This window comes from Theropithecus gelada, chromosome 14 (genome assembly GCF_003255815.1).
Source record: "Theropithecus gelada isolate Dixy chromosome 14, Tgel_1.0, whole genome shotgun sequence".
In the NCBI taxonomy this organism is placed as follows: domain Eukaryota; kingdom Metazoa; phylum Chordata; class Mammalia; order Primates; family Cercopithecidae; genus Theropithecus; species Theropithecus gelada.
Genome location: NC_037682.1, coordinates 30,133,698 through 30,155,224, shown reverse-complemented (window position 1 = coordinate 30,155,224; position 21,527 = coordinate 30,133,698). Strand labels below are relative to the sequence as shown.

Genomic DNA, 21,527 nt, shown 5'->3' with positions numbered 1-21,527 from the left:
AAGAGGAGCTGGGATTCTGGTTCTGCTTAGCCTGAGCCCAGGACAGGAGTTTAATGACCAAGCCCTCCTCAGGGGCTTAAAAGGGGAGGAAAGTATGCTGTCTGGATTTGCTAAATATTCTTTCCTCCTTGTGAACAGTCACTTACTCGTGCCACATACACACATACAAACTTTAATATCCCCAATTTACAGTTAGCATGACACATAAAACCGGCAGGCAACATGAGGTGGCAAAAACTCAGTATTAGCTTACAAAGAGAATGCAATAGATTCTAGAATGTCGTTGTTATCCATACTTGATGGCATGATGTGATGGGGGTGAGTTGGCAGGTAGGTTCACCAAGAAGTATTATTTAGAAAAAGAAAAACTGTGCCAAAGAAATCTATCATTTCACCCATAACTGGTATTAAGGATTGCAAAACTTATTTCCATAATTTCACTCCAGTAGCTATGAATCAGCGTTCTGCCATAGGACAGATGGCAGAGTCTCATGGGTTAGGAAAAAACCTTAGCAGCTACTCTCTTTTGTCTACCCCACCCTGATTGGTAGCAACTCTTAGATATATGAAAACTCATTTTGATTTAATTGTGCCTGTATCCCCTGCCAAGCTAAAGAGGCTTTGGGGAAACCAGTTTGTCTGTTTAGATGAGAAATTAGTCATGCGAGCTACAATTGCCACATAGATAGGAGTTCTGTGTGCTTGGGAACTGCAGACTCAGAGACATTTCCATGGGTCTTGCAGGGTGATGCACTCCATGCTGTTGCCCCTGGCAGGAAAGATGAAAAGCAACAATGTGCATTTTAGCCAGAATTGAATTTTGAAAAACCTGCTGGATTTAGCTTCCTCCTCTCTGCCCTCCTGCTGCACCACAGCTTCTCTTGCACATGGCATTTTCTCAGCCCACATCTCATTTTTTTGAGGCATTTTATATTCAGAAAAATTTGTGTTTTTAGCACAATTAAAAAGTAAGCAACTTTTTAGCCATCAGGATGCTGCTAGAAGAGGCTGGGCTGTGTATGTTGTATCTGAAAGGGCCTCCAGCTGTAACACACTCTCAGAGATACCTTGGCGGAGAGAGAGGGGCTATGCGTTTCTCTGGCTGTGCTGCTTCTGGAAAGTTCCTGAGCTACATGAGCCATTGCTATCTGCTTACTTAATTGCTATGACTCCTATTGTAATGATGGTTAATTTATTCCCACTGGCAATAGAATTATGCCTGCAATGCTCAGGAGGCCATGTGCTGTGCTGTGTACTTGGCATATGAACAAGGCTTTGTGTTTAGGATAATGGAGTATGCAGTCAGGGGACTCGCAAGAAAAGTTGTGGCTGAGAAAGAAGCAGGGGAATGGGACATGAGACAGGTTTGAAATATGTGCACTGAAATGAAGAAGCACCCCTTCCTATCTATGGAAGCTGGCCATTTTGTGTATTTTCTGGAAAACATGAAAGTAATCCAGAGCCAGGATGAATTTCACATCAAAACTTCTCTCTTCTGTGACTCACGCTTCCTTCTGTTTGTTCAGATAGACTCAACACTGCTGAACACAAATTTTATTTGAAACTAATTATTCCTTTCATGATTTTTTTTTTAAAGCTCTTTATAGGTCTCTAAATAAAATCACTTTGTTTCTATTAGTCTTGTTGATCTCTTTCCCTCTCTATGCTGTTATTTTTGGATTTCACATAACTCAGTTGTTGAAACCTCCGATACCCCTAGAGGTGAATTGAGTGAAGAGTTGCACGGCATTAAATGTCATTCAATGGGATATTATGAAATTCCCATCTTAACCTTTTAGGTCAATATCCTCTTGTTTTTCTCTTACAGGTACGGGTTCATAGAAGGGCACGTGGTGATTCCCCGGATTCAGCCCAACTCCATCTGCGCAGCAAACCACACAGGGGTGTACATCCTCACGTCCAACACCTCCCAGTATGACACATACTGCTTCAATGCTTCAGGTTGGTTCTCGGGGGGGTGTCTGTTGGCATGAGAGGCTTTGGGAGCCTGGTCTTTGGAGCTCAGCTCAAGTGGGGATTCTCATAGCCTCCATTTACATAACAAATGCTCACTCAATATCTGTACAGCAGAGTCAACACTCCTGTCTCCATGGAACTTACATGCTAAACTGGGGAGGCAAACAATAAACAAATAAATATTAGATACCCTTCAGGGGTGTCCAGTCTTTTGACTTCCCTGGGCCACACTGGGAGAAGAATTGTCTTGGGCCCCACATAAATTACACTAAAACTAACAGTAGCTGATAAGCTAAAAAACAAACAAAAATCACACACAAAAAAATCTCATAATGTTTTAAGAAAGTTTACGGATTTGTGTTGGACCACATTCAAAGTCATCCTGGAACACCCATGGCCTGTGAGCCGCTGGTTGGACAAGCTTGCCATGTATGAAGTCAGAAAGTGATACAAGTGTTGTAAAAAAGAGAGCAGAGTACAAGGCTAACTAGTGTCAGGGATGCTTTTATTTTCTGAGAAGGTGGTCAGGAAAAGTGCCCCCTGGCCTGTTGTGAGAATATCAGTGCTCAGAGGGGAGAATGCCGAGGAACAACATCAGAGAGCTAAGCAAGGGCCCGCTAACAGGGGGTGATTCATTCTCAGTGTGATGGGAAGTCATTACAGGTTTTGAATAAGGGAGTGACATGAATCTAATGATAGCTTTGGGGTGTAAGTCAAATGTCTTAGCTGAGAGCTATTTATTATATGAGAGGGCTGGAAAAAATTCTTGGAGAGCATATGGTATGCCTTTGACCTTCTTAAATATCCCTTACCCAACAGTTGAGAGAACCAGAGGAGAAGAAACCTAAGTTAAGATGTAGATGCTAGGACACAGGCCAGCCTTTCTCTATGTCTTTGTGACTTTCTCCCAACCATTAACCTAGAAACTCAGGCTTATGAGCCTTATTCAAGTCCTAGCAAAATTAAATAGTTCTATGCATCATGAATTTTCAGAATTTTTTGAGAAGAATCAAAATTATAAATGTCAAATATCTGGATGCCACCTGTCAAAAGTCTTACCTCTTAAACTGGGTCTTCTGTTCCCATGGAAAGTTTGAAGTTGTGTGAAGGGAAAGATGAAGCCTTGAGGTAAACTTGGTATATCTTGTTGGAGTGTCAGTTTTCCTCAAAGATGGGAAGGAGATGTTAAATTAGCTGGAAAGGGACTTAAGGCATTAACAGCCTGAGACAAACACATATAAATATATGTATAAAATCAAGATATCACAGATATATATATATACCATATATATCACGTATACCATATATATACCATATAGATCACATATACCATATATATACCATATATATTTATGGTAGTAAAATATAAAAATCTGCATGGATTTTTAAGCTATAAAAAGAACATCAACTTAATTATGAGATCTTCTACCTACTAATAAAAAAAACAAAAATTAAAATTAATTGTGAAATGACATCAGTGGCTTTAATCTACACCACCCACCCTTTGTTGTGTGAACAGTAGGTATCAGAGTGGAAATTCAGAGAAGAAATCTAGAGTTTAGGACAAAGTATCAGGGCTGGCTAGTTGAAATGGAGTGTGTGAAGCCAGTAGATTTTGACAAAAATTTACAGGTCATTAAACCTATGGAGAGACACACAAAACAGGAACAGAAAACTGTATAATGTTGACTCCTCCCTGTTATATGAGTGAAGAACACAAACGGAGTTTGATAAAGGGAAGGGAGTCCACTTAACGCTAAATAGTACACGACTCATACATACTAAGTTCCCATACCCATGTCTAGCATGTCACTCTAATGATATTATAATGAGAAAACCACATATAAAAAAGCAAGAAATAGACATAGAGCAACATGTGGTCTAGCTAGCTCCATCTCGGTGCAACAGGTCAGAGGGAGACGTTGGGAAAAGTTTGTGTTTTAGACGAAGAGGTTGGCTCAGTGGGAAAGGGCTGGCCTGAAGTTGTACACTCCTGAGTCTCTGGGCACTGCTTATTGCATCTCCCATTGAGTCTTACTGAATGAATGCATGCAATAAGTTATGTAGTTGCATACCCACATTGTCTTACCTGTTTTGCAAGTTGGTTTCACTTGCCAAAAGGAACCTCAACTCAAATAGGTAGAAGCTCACACTGTTTTATTGCCTGGCATCGAAGCCATCTAAGCAGGCTGCTACTGAGACTTGTTTCTATTCTTAATTTTGTTCATGAGGTTGGGTCCATCCCTGGAGTTGGGAGCAAGAGCATTGATTAATTTTCTTCTCCTTGGAGGGTTAGTTCAGTTGAAAAGTTTGAGAAGTACAGGGGGTATGTTCCTTACTAAAATGGATGAATTAAATAATAAAGCTAGAAGTACTGTTTTTCCTTTTGTCTATTTTCCAAATTGACTCAATATTGATAGCTACTTTTGTAAGTTTTTATTTAAGTTTAAAGGGAATATATATTGATCACCTCTATGTGCTCAGTACTGCACTAGGCACGGATGGGGTAAGAAGGAACTGGAGGCTACATTTCTTGTCTTAAAGGAGTTAACAATCTCGTTGAAGCAATGAGACAAAAAAAAAATAAAGAAACTGGAGAAGAGGATAAATGTGTTTAAGGATACATAAATTCTAAATGTCTTGAATTAGAGTCAGATGATAGGGGTATTAAGTGAGCTAAAGATTTTGATAAACTGCTGTATGCAAAGGATTTCATTGCAAGGATCCCTGAATCTAATTTAGCCTGAAAGCTGCTAGTAGGTGGTCCTGTCCCAGTGCTGTGATCCCCCCATAAAACAGCTATAGGGACAAAAGTCAGCTTGATCTTAGTAGATAGCTTCCATAAGCTTAAAGTTTTAGCAATATTTTTAGAAAACATGGCCTGTGGCTAACAAATGAAAATAAGGCAGAACTTGAAAAGACCTTTGTGGTTTTTTTCCCCTCATTCTCAGTGGCTGAGGACCAATGTGAGCCTGGTGACTTCTGTGTGAACACAGAACTGACTTGAATTGATTCATTTAAGCTTGCTTTCAGTCAAGTGCCTCATTTTATTCTGAAGGTAGAATTAAAGGGAAGATTCTACATGTATTTGTTTATTCATTTCCTCCTTTATTCAACAACTATTTGAGAATATTTCTGAGATAACTAAAATGTATCCAGCATTGAAGAGGGTGCTTTTCTATCTGGAGATTAGTGGCTAGACTGAATAATTAATGTTTCTCTTGGTTATTTTGGTGTGTTGAAGCCAAGGTTTATGAGAATACCCACCTCAGAGAATTTCTAACAAGTCCTCAGATTCAGGAATACCTCACCAGGTCTAGCTTTCCAAGCAGTACAGAGCTCATTAAATGGAAAGAAAGGCTATCTAATGAGGCCCTGGAATCCGACATGAGAGCATGAGTGTGTTAATTGCACATTTGGGTCACCATCCACTAAGCGTATTTGCCAGATTTGATGTTCTTTATAAAAGTTAAGGTGAATTGGAGCATGAAGGGGGTCCATGTGAACGAATGCTCTAACAATTTACAAAACTGTCTTAGGGTTTTTGACATCATGCTCCATTCTATTACAACTTGCTGCCTGGAAATTCCCAGTGTACTGTTACTTGCAGTTATATTTGAAGTTGGGGGAGGTTGCTGCATCCCTGGCGTTAAGAAGCCATAATCCAAAGCCTGGTTCCAGGTATGCACAACATACAAATATCAGAAACATCTCATAGGTTGGGTCAGTTTCTGCTGATATTTCCATGAGAAACAAGATAGATACTCCACCAAATCTCCCAGGTTGGTTATATGCCCTTATTTTCAAGTGCAATAATTTTGGAAAATATTTTTGAAAACTGTAAAAAGCTAAATTAGTATTAATTATTACTGTCCCCGATGACCTTGTGAATTTCTCACAAGCAGGGACAGAAGCATGCTCATCTTCTTTTCTCCTTTTATATGGTCTGGCATATAAGTGTTGAGTAGATGCTTAAAAGTAATAAATGAAGAGTTATAGATGTAACTTCCTTTAATTATTTCTTATGGCATTATCATTTAGGGATAATCTAAATGCTTGACCTGTACATATTTGGAGACCCATTTTGGGGGGTTAACATCTTAGGTGCGTTTACTGGAAGAATAGACCCTTGGGAAATTATATTGGTACTTTTTTCTTTTTTCATCTATTTAACACATTTTTATTGCATGTTTATCTGTCCCCATCACACATAAACGTTCTGGCCAAGACAGATAAAGTTATTACTCATCTGTGGAACTTATATATTTCTAGGGAGGGAGGCAGGTAGCAGGAAGCAGTGATTGAGAGATGTGCCATTAACAGCCATCAAGTAAGATGAACAAGATAAGTTTATATAGTGGTAAACATCAAGAAGAAATGAGAGCAAGATGCTATGTGATGGTGACAGGTGTGGGGGAGTGATGAAGCAGTTTAGATTGGATGGTAAGGAATGGCCTCGCCAAGGAGGTGATATTTCTTTTTTAAAAAATCTGAGAAATCTTTTAGAACAGCTTTGCAAGAATGGCTTTTCCTAAAACTTTGTTTTTTCCAATCGAATGTATAAAACTGACAGTTAGTTTCACTATGAGGCCAAAGAAATGGGCAGGTTAAGGTTATCCTCTTTTATCTGTGGGAAAAGATGCTCGCATGTATAGGAAGCAAACAAAACCTGTTTTGTTCAACTTGTGTTTCTATTCACTTTTATGCGCATGCAAAAATTATAGCAGGACACTTAAAATACTTGTGATAGCAGTCTGTCTGCCTGCCTCTCTTCCTCCCTCCCTCTCTCTATCCATCTATCCGTCTCCACCCATCCATCTCCTTCTTCCTCTTTGCCAGGAGCAATTCTGGGAGAAACTAACCTAACAAATAAATTTCCATTTTACATTTACATATGCACACACACAGTACAAAAACTGTAATGCACAAATGGACTTAACCTTTCTACAGCAGCAAAACCAGTTTAAAGCTCTCTGAGGCTTTAGAACTCAATTCAAGGTCTAGTCACAGAATAAAGCACTTTGGCATGAATGGAAGGTTGCTTCAGCTACTCTGCAGTCTGCTTTTAAGACACAAGGAATGAAATGCAGGGTGGAAGTTTCAGGGCCTGTTGTCAGGGGGCTTGAGACAGTGCTGCTCAGAGGGCTACCAGTAACATCTGTGGATGATCAGTCAGGTCCAAGATTCAGGCAGAAATCTTTATTCCTAAAGAAAGGGATGAAAGAGCAGAGGATAAATGGAGAACAAGAGGAAAAAATCCAGAAATACCAATAATGAGATATGCCAAAACAGTAACCTTGAAAAATATTGTGGGCACCTAGGCCAAAGGTGGTCAACCTCAGAAGCAACATGCTGAGAAGCTGTCTATACAGAGTAAGCACTTCAAAAGATCAGCTAAATTAATAAATACATTACTACATTAATGAAAGACTAGAGATTCATTTGGTTTTTAATATTTCAACTGAGTAAATTCTTTGTTATGATTATGTTATTTTAACCTTCAGATTGTCAGGCTGTTCATGTTGATAAACATTTGATTGTGTGTCTGTCATGTTTTCTCATCATTTCTGTGGATTGCCCAGATTATAAATGATTTTCTCATGATAGTTCATACTTTACTTTTAAATTTTTTACAATGTTCCTGCATTACCTTTATAATCACAAACTTAAAAAATCCTCCCTAATGTGTTTGCATTAGAGAAGGAGCCATGTCTATCTCAGGCTTCCACAGTGCCTGATATAGAATGTACAATTATTAATGAATGAATCCATGGGGGTGGGGAAATTTCTGGAAATTTCATAAGTTCCAGAAATTTATGAAATCAAGTAAAAATGGAAAACGCATCACAGAAGACAGAGAAATTCCTAGCCAACTTACGGAGTTTTGGAAAAAGAAAATTATTTGGGACAAGTTATAATAAAACTCCATCCTAACTGACTAATAAAAATGAGAATAGATTTTCCTCATATTTTTAAAGTGTTCTCATCCTTTTTTTTTTCCTACCCCATAGCTCCACCTAAAGAAGATTGTACATCAGTCACAGACCTGCCCAATGCCTTTGATGGACCAATTACCATAAGTATGTCTCTCTTCTAATTTTAATTGAATTTTCCTATTTTGGGGAAGGGGCTCAGGTGGGTTCTCTATGGTATATTTGAATAGAACATTAGGCCAGGTGTGGTGGCTTACTTCTGTAATCCAGCACTTTGGGAGGCTGAGGTGGTTGGAGCACTTGAGGTCAGAAGTTTGAGACCAGCCTGACCAATATGGCGAAACCTTATCTCTACTAAAAATACAAAAAATTAGCTGGGTGTAGTGACAGGCACCTGTAATCCCAGCTACTCGGGAGGCTGAGGCAGGAGAATGGCTTGAACCCAGGAGGCAGAGGTTGTAATGAGCTGAGATTGCGCCACTGCACTCCAGCCTGGGCAACAGAGTGAGACTCCATTTCAAAATAAATAAATAAATAAATAAAAAGAATATTAGTCATTTCCCTAAGACTAAGGACAGTTGGCTTTAATTCAGTGTCCCTTCCCTTTTTTCTGCAATGACTTGAAACTGCTCTCTGGTTTACACTCATGCGTCGTTCCTCAAACTTCAGTCATTCGAAACCCACTTTCACATGTTTTTGGTATCTCTATATATACAATGCTATCATTTACTTGATTTTTTTATTTAATTGACCCATTGTTTTCTACTTAAAATGCATTTATTTTTAAAAAGAAATTGCACATGGAAAACCAACACCACATCATCAATAGAAGGCAACCTTAATAACATATTAAAATGTAAGAAAAATTAAATAATGTTCTTAATTTGTAGCTGCTGAAAACTCTGGGTCTGAGTCATGTTCTCTCTTATAAAGGGGGATTAATAAGTGTCGGGCATAGGGGCATTTTGGCCCCAATTAGCAATTTCATGTTTGATATAACTGAAGTATTGAAAGATAATCATGAAGGATATAAACTTCCTGATATGAGTTTTGACATTATTTATACCACATCCATCTTAAATCATCCTGATATTTGATTATCCACAGATGTATATATTCATGCATTTTTTAAAAATAGACATGGGGGTCTCACTATGTTGTCCAGGCTGGTCTTGAACTCCTGGGCTCAAGCAATCCTCCCTCCTCAACCTCCCAAGTGCCAGGGTTACGGGCATGAGCCACCATGCCTGGCCTATTCCAGCATTTTAGAAATCAGAAAATCTGAACCAGAACTTTCAAATAGGCTAGTCTGCTAACCCTGATCTTACTGCCTCTGAGCCTCATTTAATGGGAAACAGTACAGTGTTGAGGAGGTCTGATTTCTGCTTCCTCACAGCTGGACACTGACAGTGCTCATGGGCATGATGTTGCAGTGGCAGACGGATGAGAATCTTTGTAGACCATACAAACCCAGCCCCACATTGTTGTGTAAGGAATTGTCCCTGACCTGTGCCTTGCAATAGGAAGGGGAGGCTTCACACCATGATGGCTATGACATGAGATGTGCTGTCTCGGTCAGGCCCGGTTTGAAATCCCAGTTCCTCACCATGTGTGAGATTTTAGAGGAGTGACATAGTTTTTCTGATCCTCAGTTTTCTCATACGTATAATGGAACAACCTATGAGAATTTTCAGGAAATTTGTAAAAGACACTATGTCTAATGTATGCCCAGCCCATAGTAGATGTTTAGTAAATGCCCTGTTTCTTTGATACCCACAGTTCTCTTTTGAAGTCCAGACCTGTAAGAGTTTGGTCAACAATATTTCCTTGTCAAATCCTCACCTGCAGAGATTACCAGGGTGATTGACACGTTGATTTTTTTTTCATTTATGTATTATTAATAGTTCCACTTGAGGCTTGGCACAGTGGCTCACTCCTGTAATCCCAGGCCGAGGCAGGCAGATTACCTGAGGTCAAGAGTTCAAGACCAGCCTGGCCAACATGGTGAAACCCCATGTCAACTAAAAATACAAAAATTAGCTGGGTGTGGTGGCGTGCACTTGTAGTCCCAGCTACTTGGGAGGCTGAGGCAGGAGAGCTGCTTGAACCTGGGAGGCAGAGGTTGCAGCACGCCGAGATTATACCACTGTACCCCAGCCTGGGCAACAGAGTGAGATTCCATCTCAAAAAAAAAAAAAAAGTTCCATTTGAGCAAGCTAAATAGGTGGCCAAAAAGAACCTTTAGTCCCATCAATGCAATACAGCAGAAAACAATTTCATCTCACTTGCGTAGTGAGTGGCCCAGACTTGAGAGCAGCAAATACTTTTAGGGAAGAATAATGAATGAATCCATTCAGGCTTTTTCTTCTCCAGTTCATTCTAGTCATGTGCTTGTTGCAACCACAGATGTTGATCTTCGTGTATATCTGTGCTTGTTAATTTCCAGGTTGAATTTCACAGAGAACTGCAAAGGCTCTGTCTGTATTTAGACCTGTTGATTTCCTAGCCAGAAGTGGGTGTTTGCACAAGCAGACAAAATTTGCCCCTTAAAAAAGAAAATCTAAATCTTCATCAATTTTCAGATGTATCTGCCCTGCTGAGGCTATTAGTCTGCTACTTCAAATCCTTTTTGGAGGAATATATGGAATTAATAGCAACACATTTTATATGTACTTCAGAAGGGACAGTAGGGAACCAAGTGGGAGGATGATCATTTATTGAGCACCCACTGTATTTTGAATACTGTGCTGAGCACTTTACTTACAATGTATCACTTAATCCCCATTTTACAAATGAGGAAACTGAAGCTCAGAGTTGCCTTGTCCAGAGCTCTATGAAGCTGGGATTCAAACATGGGGATGGGACTCCCCAGTACTTCCTTGTTTCCTGCCTCATCCCCAGGGTGTGTGGGGGGATGGGAGGCTGCACTTTCTAAGTGCATCTGCCACTCTGTCCCATCACTGGATAGATAGGTGTTTTTCATTGCAGAGGAAAATAGCTTTGAAGTCATTATGTTAAATGCTAATCCACAAACTCAAAATATGAGCTGTGAAGTTCTGTAAGAACCTTTTCTCTCTCCCAGCTATTGTTAACCCCGATGGCACTCGCTATGTCAAGAAAGGAGAATATAGAACGAATCCTGAAGACATCTACCCCAGCAACCCTACTGACGATGACGTGAGCAGCGGATCCTCCAGTGAAAGGAGCAGCACTTCGGGAGGTTACATCTTTCACACCTTTTCTACTGCACACCCCATCCCAGACGAAGACGGTCCCTGGATCACCGACAGCACAGACAGAATCCCTGCTACCAGTAAGGAAAATAAATCACTGTGCTTCCCAATAGCAATTCCTTGGCAAAATGTCTCTGACCTTCCTGAGCATTGCACACTCACATGCTGATTTTCTCATCTCTAGACAGCTGGAAGCTGGTGATGCCATTTGGGGAGGTGGGCTCTTGTGGTTGTCAGTGAACTGGATGCACTGACTACTACTGCCTACCTTTTTTTCCTCATCTATAACTGTTTTTCTTACCTTGGCATAAGAAGTGCCACATAGGAAGTTTTATTTTGGGGAGAGCCCTCCTTATTCTCTTATCCCCAGAGATACAGTGACAATTCAAGCCTGGTATGAAAACCATTTTCATTTTTTCATGTTTCCTTCTTGTTCTTATCCACCTATGGATAAGATTGTTTTCATAAAGTCGGGATCCATAGAGTTTGCGTACCACTCCACTATCACCTTTTTAAAAACCCGTTTATGCCTGAGGTTGCAATTTTTTGAATTTTTGCAATCAGAACTTGGTGATGACCTTGAGCAGTAGGATATAAATAACTCCCACATGCTTAGCGTTCCAATAATGGAACTGTAGGCATACATGGGTCAACTGTGGCTTTTTATGTTTTAACTTGATTTACACTTAAACTATTGATAGTGTAATATTCAGTGATTTTCATCAACCATGATTTACTCAACAATTCCTTCATTTTTGGTCCAAGGAAGCATATCTGGATGAGTTTTCTGGTGGAATCAAATCAGCTTAAGAGCTCTATATTCCAGCCTGTTGGGGAATGTTCTCAATACTGACTTGGTATGTGGGGGTAATTCGTTACTCAGAGCTGCAAGAGTGGAAGTATGTAAACATTGCGTTCGATTTCTTTGGAGTTTGCCCCTCGCGCTTCAGCTTCACTGGAAAGTGTTTACATATCTCTTGTCTCCTCTGTTTCCCTCTTTGCTTTTCTTCTACAGTTTGTTTTGAAATGGGCTCCCAGATGGGCCATGTTCCTCCAGTGGAGGATTAATCAAACTCAAATAGGGCATCTGCATCTGGAGCAGTTTTCCTAGTATGGTGTAGATTTTCTCTTTTCCTGGCTATAGCTCCTGAGGGGTGAAACTTGGGCCCCAAAGAGTGTGGCAGAAATGCGCTAGCTTGTGAATACTCAAGACAGGGCCCTTCTCTATTCCTCGCCACCCAGAAACCAGGGAAACCCCCACAGCACTGTGATTTCATTTATAAGGTCACTTGTGCAATAGTGTTTTAAATTTCTGTCAGTCTCTGGCTGAGGGCATGATATAAATAGGCTTGGGGTTCCCATCACTCCCTGCACATTCTTTGAAGCCTTTTAAAAAGCAGCTTTTTCAAGCTGTCCATGCTTTCTTGGGTGATTGGCCCTCTTGAGTTTGCATCAGCTTATTGTTGGTAGCCCTTCTTGAGAGAGGCTTCTGCAAACCAAGCAGGCAGTGCTGCTAGCCACTCACTGCTTCTTGGGTTCCTATCTTTTTAAAGTAACCATGTCAAAGGTGCTTATCATTATGGCATGCAATTTTGTCAGATGCTGGCAAACACAATAATTAGTGGTCTCAGCAGGAAGCAGAATAGGTCTACCCTAAAGTACCGCTTCCCACCAAAGAAGAAAATCCTGATAAAACATAACTTGTGGGGACCATACATAGCTAACATTCAAGCCACTAATAGCCTATACAAAATAGTATTTCATGTGTGTTTTAAAAAGGCAATTAGCACATTTTATTAACCCCCATAGAATATCTCTTAAGAACTGTGTCTTCCCTTCCTAAGTTAGTCAGCAAATGTATTTTGAGAACCTACTATGTACCAGGCCTATTAGAATGCTTGTGATCCAAGGATAAACATGGGTAGGAAGTAACATTGAAGAGAAGCAAAGATTACTGAGATATTTGTTCATTGAATCAATATTTGGGGTCTTCTGTATGCCAGACATGGCTCTAGGATGCTAGGAATTCAGAGTTGGACTTACCTTCATGGAGACCATATACTATTACTTTAGAAACCAGGGAAAAGGAGTGTTTATGAGACTTAACTAAAACATAGTTCAGGATTTGGGCTGAGAAATGAATTGTGCCTTTCTCCTCCCAGAGAAATTAGTTAAGTTTCCTTCAGCAGCTAAAAAAGAAAGAGACTAATGAGTCTACCAGATGAGTCCAAGGCTAACCTGAGAGTCACTGAAGTACTGTAGGACCCAATGGGACCAGTAGCAGCTCCAAGTGGATCGCTTCATGCAAAGAAAGGTACCAAAGCAAACAACCTGGTGGAAACTTGAACGTAGCATAATGGCATGACAGGAAAACTCAACACCGATAGGCTTCCGAATAGAATTGTATCTCTAAAGTCCAGTGAGGAGATTTGCAAAACCTTATCACTGTTGGACTGAGAGCTGGGACAGAGTGAGAGGGAGTGATTGCAAAACCTCCCTCATGCATCATGCATTGCAGGAGGGCAGGGGTCAAGAGGAGTGCTGGCTAAGAGCATAGAAGAAGGCTGTCTTTGGCTTGGCTGGCTCATTCCTTCCTGAAGGGCCTGTAGTGGGTGGCAATAGGGACAGCTAGTAAGAATAACCATCTGGGTAGCTTTAGGCTTCCAGCAGGCTGTTTACCTTGAGTGTCATTAGCCTCTTCCTATTGGTGACCTGGAGCTCTCTGGGATCAAGAAACCTAAACTAATTCAGGAAACTGACTCTTGCTTTGGAACACTGTATTTCCTTGTCTTCTGGGTGTCAAAGGAATACTTTCTTTTTTTTTTTTTTTTCAGATCTGGTATGGCCTATTTAGGTGGGGAAAATTAGAAATTCTGCTGGCTAGGCAGTAGCTTTTTCTATTTTTCCCCCTCATACCACTCCTTTCAGGAAAACAAAAATAACACCTACTTCTATCTTGTTCTTGTAGGTTTGTTTCCTCTGGTACTATTTTTTCCTGGTGTACTATTGGGTGAGGGTGGTGGGAACTATGCATCTTTAATAAAGTTTCTGAGATGAGAATGTGGTGTCTGTGGATTTTCCAGGGGATGCTCAGGTTTGTCGGGAAGCTTCATGGGTAAAATTGGCTCCTATTTCTCTACTCTCTGTTCTAAACTAATGTGTCCTTTACAGCAGGGGTGTCCAGTCTTTTGGCTTCTCTGGGCCACATTGGAAGAAGCAGAATTGTCCTGGGCCAAACATAAAATGCACTAACACTAACCATAGCTGATGGGATAACACACACACAAAAAATCTCATAATGTTTTAAGAAAGTTTATGAATTTTTGTTGGGCCACATTCAAAGCCATCCTGGATCGCATGTGGCCCGCAGGGTGTGGGTTGGACAAGCCTGATTTAGAGGACAGAACGTACTGTGCCAGTGGGGCACAAATGCCTGTTGGCATTTGATATAGGTAGAGTCAAAGTTTTTAACATAGGGTTCATGGACTTTCAGTAGGTTCAATGATAGACCATAAGGCATTCTAGAACCATCTGAAATAATATGCAAAATTTTGAGTGTGTGTATACGTAGCATCTCTTTTTTGAGGAAGGAAGGCATAACATAGATTTTCAAAGGGATATATAATTTAAAGTGGTCTTTGAAAATCTCAACTGGCTTAAATTAGATATTTATCCTGATGGTTTTTGCCATTCCACTTCAACAAGGAAATATGCTGGACTCAAGTCAAACTTGAGAGTCAAATGAGAGATTTTAAATTGCAAAATGTTACTGATGATATTTTCTCTAATCTGAGAAAAATGTGGAATTTCTCTAACTTTGGCTACTCTGGTTTTTGGTAGAAACACATATTGAATTAGAATAAAAAGTAACAGAAATGGTAGATGGATACCTGAGGAAGCTTTATCTGATTTCTATACTTTGAACACATTTTCTTTGCAAAGTTCCTGCTCAAGTATGAAGTTTGACCTGAGGCTGATGCATGTGGGTGGAGCTTTGAAATGCCAGTTGTCATTACAAGCTACTTGGGTACAATGTTAGACAGATGTGAAAAATACATGCTAGCAACTCGAAGATAATCCAAAGATAAATGAATGAAAGCAATCGTTCGAAATTCTGCTTGGAAAACCTCCAGTTCATGGCTCAGTCGCCCAATCAAGAAAATAGAAAATTTCTTTCCTTCACAGGTCATTAAGTTGCTGCTTGATTTTGCTTTGATCATGAATTCAGGAGGTTCAGTTTGAAGAATGAATAGCATGAAATTTATACCCATGTGGAATTTGCATTTCTGATGTTGTCCTAAGATAGTGGGAGATGTTAGGAGTCTGGAAAGATAAAACAAGGCCTAGATTTTTCTTTTCTAATTATCATTCAATAATAGATACAGACATCATATATAGACAGAACTGAAAGTGAAGATTTATAGAGGGAATATCACTAAGCGATATTTTCATAATTGATCCAGTTACTTCAACTGTGCACTCAAACAGCCACGCAACAGCACAGAAGCAAAATAACTGGATTTGGTCCTGGTTTGGTAATTCATAGCCTAAGAGTCAGGATCTCACAACAACAGCAATGACAGGTAAACTGCTTCGTCTTTTGCTTATCGGCACTCCTGAATGTCAGATCTTTTAGTGTTAGGGGAGAGGACATCCATCATCACGTCAAATCTCCTTCACCATTCTTAGTGAGAACAGGGTATTGTACCACTTGGTATATCAGAAAGGCCTGTGGATCTGGGAATATGACTGATATTCTTAAATGTCCTGTATGTTTTCCTTTTGGCAATGTGTATGTAGAATCAGAATGAATTTTCCATAAGAGGAAGGAAAAACTATGAATGAATACTTCTGAATGAATGAATGAAATTATGAAAAACTACAAATGAATGAATTGACTGTGTGATTCAATGAGAAAATGTCCTTTAGAAAGAAGTCTGTCGGAAAGTGCAAGCTTCTCCTTTCTGCTGTTCTGATTCTCACAACCAATAATAAGAGAAGGAAATGCAGATTTCTCTCATCAAAGTGTAGGCTCTGAACCCTTCTTTGAACACTTAAAATCTCAGCTGTAAAATGTAGGAAATGACCTATTGCTCCATATCAGAATCTAGGCCTCTAACTAGCTCCCTGGGTGTGTGGCTCTTAGCTCTATATACCTGCAAAGTGTATTGATAAAGGAGCTTTGGAGAAGAACGATTCAAAGCCTGTAAAAATGGGAGATTGCAAGGACACCTTCATTTATTAACTTTCATTGATGGAGGTAATGGCCATACTCCAAAATAACTAGGCATTCTTTCTGCAGAGGGGAGTAATAAACATGGAAAAATGATTCTTTGCATTTGTTTGCCTTATATGACATTGGATAAATTATATTCTTTACTTCTATAAATAATCATGAGGAAAATAGTGCTCATGTTATGTTATTGTTGCCATATCACAATGTCTAAGATCATGCAGGGGTGGGGAGGAGGGATAGAGAAATTGCAGAATAAAGAAAATGCTATTTTTAAATGTTGACAATGTTTATCTTCATAGGACAAAGAATGTGAAGGAAAAGGTCTTTTTGGCAGTATTTCATCTTAGGTCATTTTTGGGCTTTCTTGATAGCTGAAAAAAAAAATCTAACTCACCTTACTTTTGTGTTTGGGGATGATGGTTTCAGCCTCTCTGCTTGAACTTGTTCTCAGTTTTTTGTCTACTGTTAGCTCATATTCTTCTGATACACATTTTTGTGCATTATTGGTTGCAGAAATGGCAGTCCTTGGAGATTTTTAAATCAAGACTCTTGCTTCTGGTCTTATTAGCAAGATCATTGGGGTCACCTCATCTCTGTCTGTCTTTCCTGATTGATTATCCTATTTTCAAAGAATGAGACTCAAAATGTCCTATTCTGCTTTGCAAAATATAGTTTGACATAAGAAATTACCTTGGGCAAGGTTGTGAGAGGATTTGGAATCTAAATGGAAAAAAGTGGAGAGGCATATTTTTCAATCTTCTACTTCTATGTCATTTTCCCTGTGTGTTGGATTGTTAAGATTATGTATCTATTGCTGGCAGAAATATCATATTCTAAATTCTTGGAGAATGGTATTGGTTGCCCAAGATTGTATAGAAGATTAAGGAGCTAGGACTCTGAAGAGCTGGGTTTTAGAATCATAAACTCTCAGATTTGGAAAGGATGTTAAATGGTCTGGTTCAATCAACACTTCTAATAATTTAATCTCTTACACAACTTTCCTGCCAAGTGATCTTCCTGACTATGGGAAACATAATACTTTATGAAGAAGTTCATTGTTGGATAGTTCAGATTATTGCTTTTTTCAATCCAACATTTGGAAGAATATTCATCTCCCTGAAATTTTCACCACAGATCCTAATTTGGCCTCCTGGATCCAGAGACAAAAAATTTAATCCCTCTTTTACATTATATAGACTTTCAAAATTTGAAGATGGCTCTCATGTGTTCCTGGAGCCCTCACTCTTGCTAATTAGGCTTCTGACTTCAGATAGGTCAGAAGCTCTGTCCAGCACAATTTTTAAATCTTTAAGATAAGGAGCATGAACCAGATGACATTTAAGATCCTTCCCTCTCTGACATTCTATAAACTTCAGTTTGAGCCTCTGAAAAAAAAATGGAACTCTTTTGCTTTTTCCCATTCTTTTCACCATCTATATCAAATATAGATGATTCTCTTGAATAGTAAAAGAGTACAAGCATATTCAATGCTATTTCTTAGGAACTGTTAATTAATCTTTCAACAATCAATTCAATCATGATTACAACAGCTTTGATGAGCACTAGTGCTACAGCAACTGAGACAGCAACCAAGAGGCAAGAAACCCAGGATTGGTTTTCATGGTTGTTTCTACCATCAGAGTCCAAGAATCATCTTCACACAACAACACAAATGGCTGGTAATGAGTTATTATTGTCTCATAGCATATGTTTTCTTGATAGCCTTGAATAATTTTGATTGACCTCTGGGATGTTATTAAAGCCTAAAGTTCCTTCTATTCTCACAAATGTTCATTATGACTTTAGAAGGATCATGAACTCTGGTATCTGTTTGTTTGCTTGTATGGCACCAATAAGCAGATTTCTTCTTTCTAATATGTGGATTAGTATAGCCCAGGAGAAGGTTAATATAGAGACTATAAAACGGGAATAAGCTTTTTTTAATGATGTAGCAAAATTGTGACTCTGAAAGATTATTCATGTATATTCTAAAATTACCACAGTCATAAAAAGTCTTGGACTTTCATGAGGAAATACCATAGCTAGATCTGAAAAAATATAGAAAATCTTCATCAATGGAACTATTCTTGGGGTAGACACTAATCATACGAAAAGACAAATGCTCATTCCCTAAGATAGCCTGAATCTCATTTAAAATGTAGAAAACCCCGTTTTAGTAAAAAGACATTGTTTACAGTAACCACTGAGAAGAAGATGAAGCTTTTCATCTCCTTTTTTTATTCAAAAAGAAAAAGAATTTCTCAATATCTCAACCACAGTTCACTTTAGTTAACCCCTTTGATTGCCTAATAATGCCAAAAATGATTTCTCTGTTAATTGGCTCCACATTTTTGCTCTATGCTGAAGTAGTGTTGGGAACTGCAGTGTAGCTTCCATCTCTGAAGACAAAAAATGAATTAGCAAATTGTGAACACAATGAAATGACTGACACAGGTGTAGATTCCAAATTTTTCTGAAGGTGTCTTGACAAAATAAATAAATAAATAAATAAAGGCACGTATGAAACCTTTCCATTCTGTTCTTGACAGCTTGGCTTTAATGGCATATGCTTAATGAGTTAATAATAAACACATCTGAAAGCGTGGGGGAGTTTTCATTGGCCTTTGAAGACCTATTTTAGCTTTCTTAAAGAGAATATTCAGTTTTAAAGATCACAGTCACTTGTTTTGAGATTTATGTATTAGCTTCGGAGACCAGAACATAAGAATTTGGGGTATGCAAATCAACTCCCTCACTTTCTTTTAAAAATTCGGGAAATCCATTATACCTTCTGTGCCTGATTTTCTTCCTTTGCAAGTGGGTTGCCTGGCATCCAGCTCAGCCACTAATGCAAGTCACCACAACAGGTACGTCTTCAAATACCATCTCAGCAGGCTGGGAGCCAAATGAAGAAAATGAAGATGAAAGAGACAGACACCTCAGTTTTTCTGGATCAGGCATTGATGATGATGAAGATTTTATCTCCAGCACCAGTAAGAATAATCAATTACAGTACAGCCATTTATGCAAGGCTTATTGATTAATCTGAGTGATACCTAATTGTATCTCTCTTGAGAAGTAGTTAATGTGAAAAATAGGTGAACCTGTGATCATACCTTAGTTATATCTTGATGAGATTATGGAAGAAGAAATAGAATGTTTTGAGAAGTGGGGAAAATATCTCATAAAATTTCTAATGTCTCAGGTTCTTACTGTTTTATTTATCAATGAAGTCTACTGCTACAGATTGTCTTTGAATGATCAGGCTTTGTCAGAGGATGACATTAAAACAGTCCAAAAAATATTCATTGTGTACTTACTGTGCTAGGTGCTGGAAACACAAAGATGAAAAAAGCCAGAGCCTTTGCCTTTCAGAATCTCATGGTCTGTTGGAGCAATAGACTTGAAGAATGTGATTAGGAGGGTATTAATTAAAATTTGTAGGCCAGGCGCAGTGGCTCACGCCTGTAATACCAAAACTCTGGGAGGCCGAGGCGGGCAGATCATGAGGTCAGGAAATCGAGACCATCCTGGCTAACACAGTGAAACCCCGTCTCTACTAAGAAATACAAAAAATTAGCCCGGCGTGGTGGCAGGCGCCTGTAGTCCCAGCTACTTGGGAGGCTGAGGCAGGAGAATGGCGTGAATCAGGGAGGAGATAGCGCCACTGCATTCCAGCACTCTAGCCTGGGCAACAGAGCGAGACTCCATCTCAAAAAAAAAAAAAAAAAGTTGTAGAAGATCCTAAATTGAAGGCCCTTAAGGCTTAAATGATGGGAGCTGGAACTCAAGAATTATCTTAATCAAAACCCGACTAAGGTCAAAGGAACAAATCCAGAGTTTTAACAAATGAGCTGGACACCAAAGACCTTGAAGGGAAGGGCAAATGTCAGGTTAGCTTTAACAAGACATTACCACTTATTAAAAGCAAATAATGAAACCACTATTGGTACATAATAGTATCCAAATTTTTGACAATTATAAAACTTTTTGAGAACAAAGAGATGGAAATTGAGCTTTAAAGATGTCCTTAAAAAGTTAAAAACATGCAAAGGTTGGTCTAATAGTCTGCCAGATTACTGAGTTTTCCACACATACCTGTAATGACTTAAGATTTTGCTGAATAGAGCTGAGAATCCTGAACCTGACTCCATCACAGTTTTGCTTTTCCTTAGAAAAAAGGCTTTTGGGGTGCTATGTGAGCTCCCCCAATTCACTGAAGTTCTATCCATTCCATTAAAACCTGACAATTTAATCCTCAAACGGACAGCACACAGAGAAGAAAGGGTCCAGAAAAAAAAAAAAATAGCTTAGGCCTTGAAGGCATCTGAATATATAACATTGATATAACAAATACTCAAAAGGAACTAGAATTTTCTATCTAAACTTTTAAGTGATTTTTTTAGACCCAGCACCCCTCCAGAGCTTCTATGGAATAAGAAAATTCTTTTTGGTAACTTCAGAACAAAAACCAAATAATCAAAAACACTGGAGTTTTACATTACACTGTCTCCTGTGTTCAGGATGTGGCCCAGCTTTGCAGGTAGGCCCATTAGTAAAGACGTGGTCTTGATATTGAAGAAATTAAATTCCCTTGGGGAGTAACCCAAAGATATCTACCTGCAAATGAATTGTATGGTCAGGCTTCAGGGAAAAACTTCCCATGGTGTTTTGTTGTTGTTGTTGTTGTTGTTGTTTTTAATTTTTAAAATCTCTATGGCATATTTTCCAATTTCAGTTTACTTTTCTGCTTAGCACCTATGGACATAATTCAACATGATGCCCTCTTTCTTCTGGAGGGGTGCGATAACTGCTTGATAATAAGCACCTTTTCATGCTTGTTGAGAATGTGGTTAATGATTCTAAACTCAATTTTCATAACTTGTAAAATAGAGCTGACAGTATTATAGTTCTGAAAACAGTTTTGTGTTATTTGGGTATCAAAATAAAATTTGAAACAATTAGGATGGATTTGCAAATAACCTTTCCACAAAACACATTGATTCAGATTTTGTCATGATCTTTCTGTTAGGTGCATCTCCTATTCCAGCCCTAACAGATTGGGTGACAATATCAGGGTGCTGGTGGATGTACGCCTCTTTCTTTCCAGTGTGCTTCTGTGATGGTGGCTGGTTACCTGTGGTGTCT

At 39.1% G+C, this 21,527-nt stretch overlaps 1 protein-coding gene across 7 annotated transcripts in view; it reads left to right on the top strand.

The window, feature by feature from the left end:
- The window catches only part of CD44 (CD44 molecule (Indian blood group)), a 91,663-nt gene that overhangs the window by 39,010 nt on the left and 31,126 nt on the right, over nt 1–21,527 (top strand). For 4 of the 7 annotated variants that reach the window (XM_025356271.1, XM_025356270.1, XM_025356269.1 and 1 more), the window contains exons 3-5: nt 1,829–1,962; nt 7,989–8,057; nt 10,993–11,223. In XM_025356271.1, coding sequence (XP_025212056.1) covers nt 1,829–1,962; nt 7,989–8,057; nt 10,993–11,223 — 434 coding nt within the window. Of the gene's footprint in view, nt 1–1,828; nt 1,963–7,988; nt 8,058–10,992; nt 11,224–17,929; nt 18,059–19,246; nt 19,373–21,527 lie in introns of all 7 variants that reach the window. The other 3 variants (XM_025356265.1, XM_025356266.1, XM_025356267.1) reach the window with 2 other exon arrangements.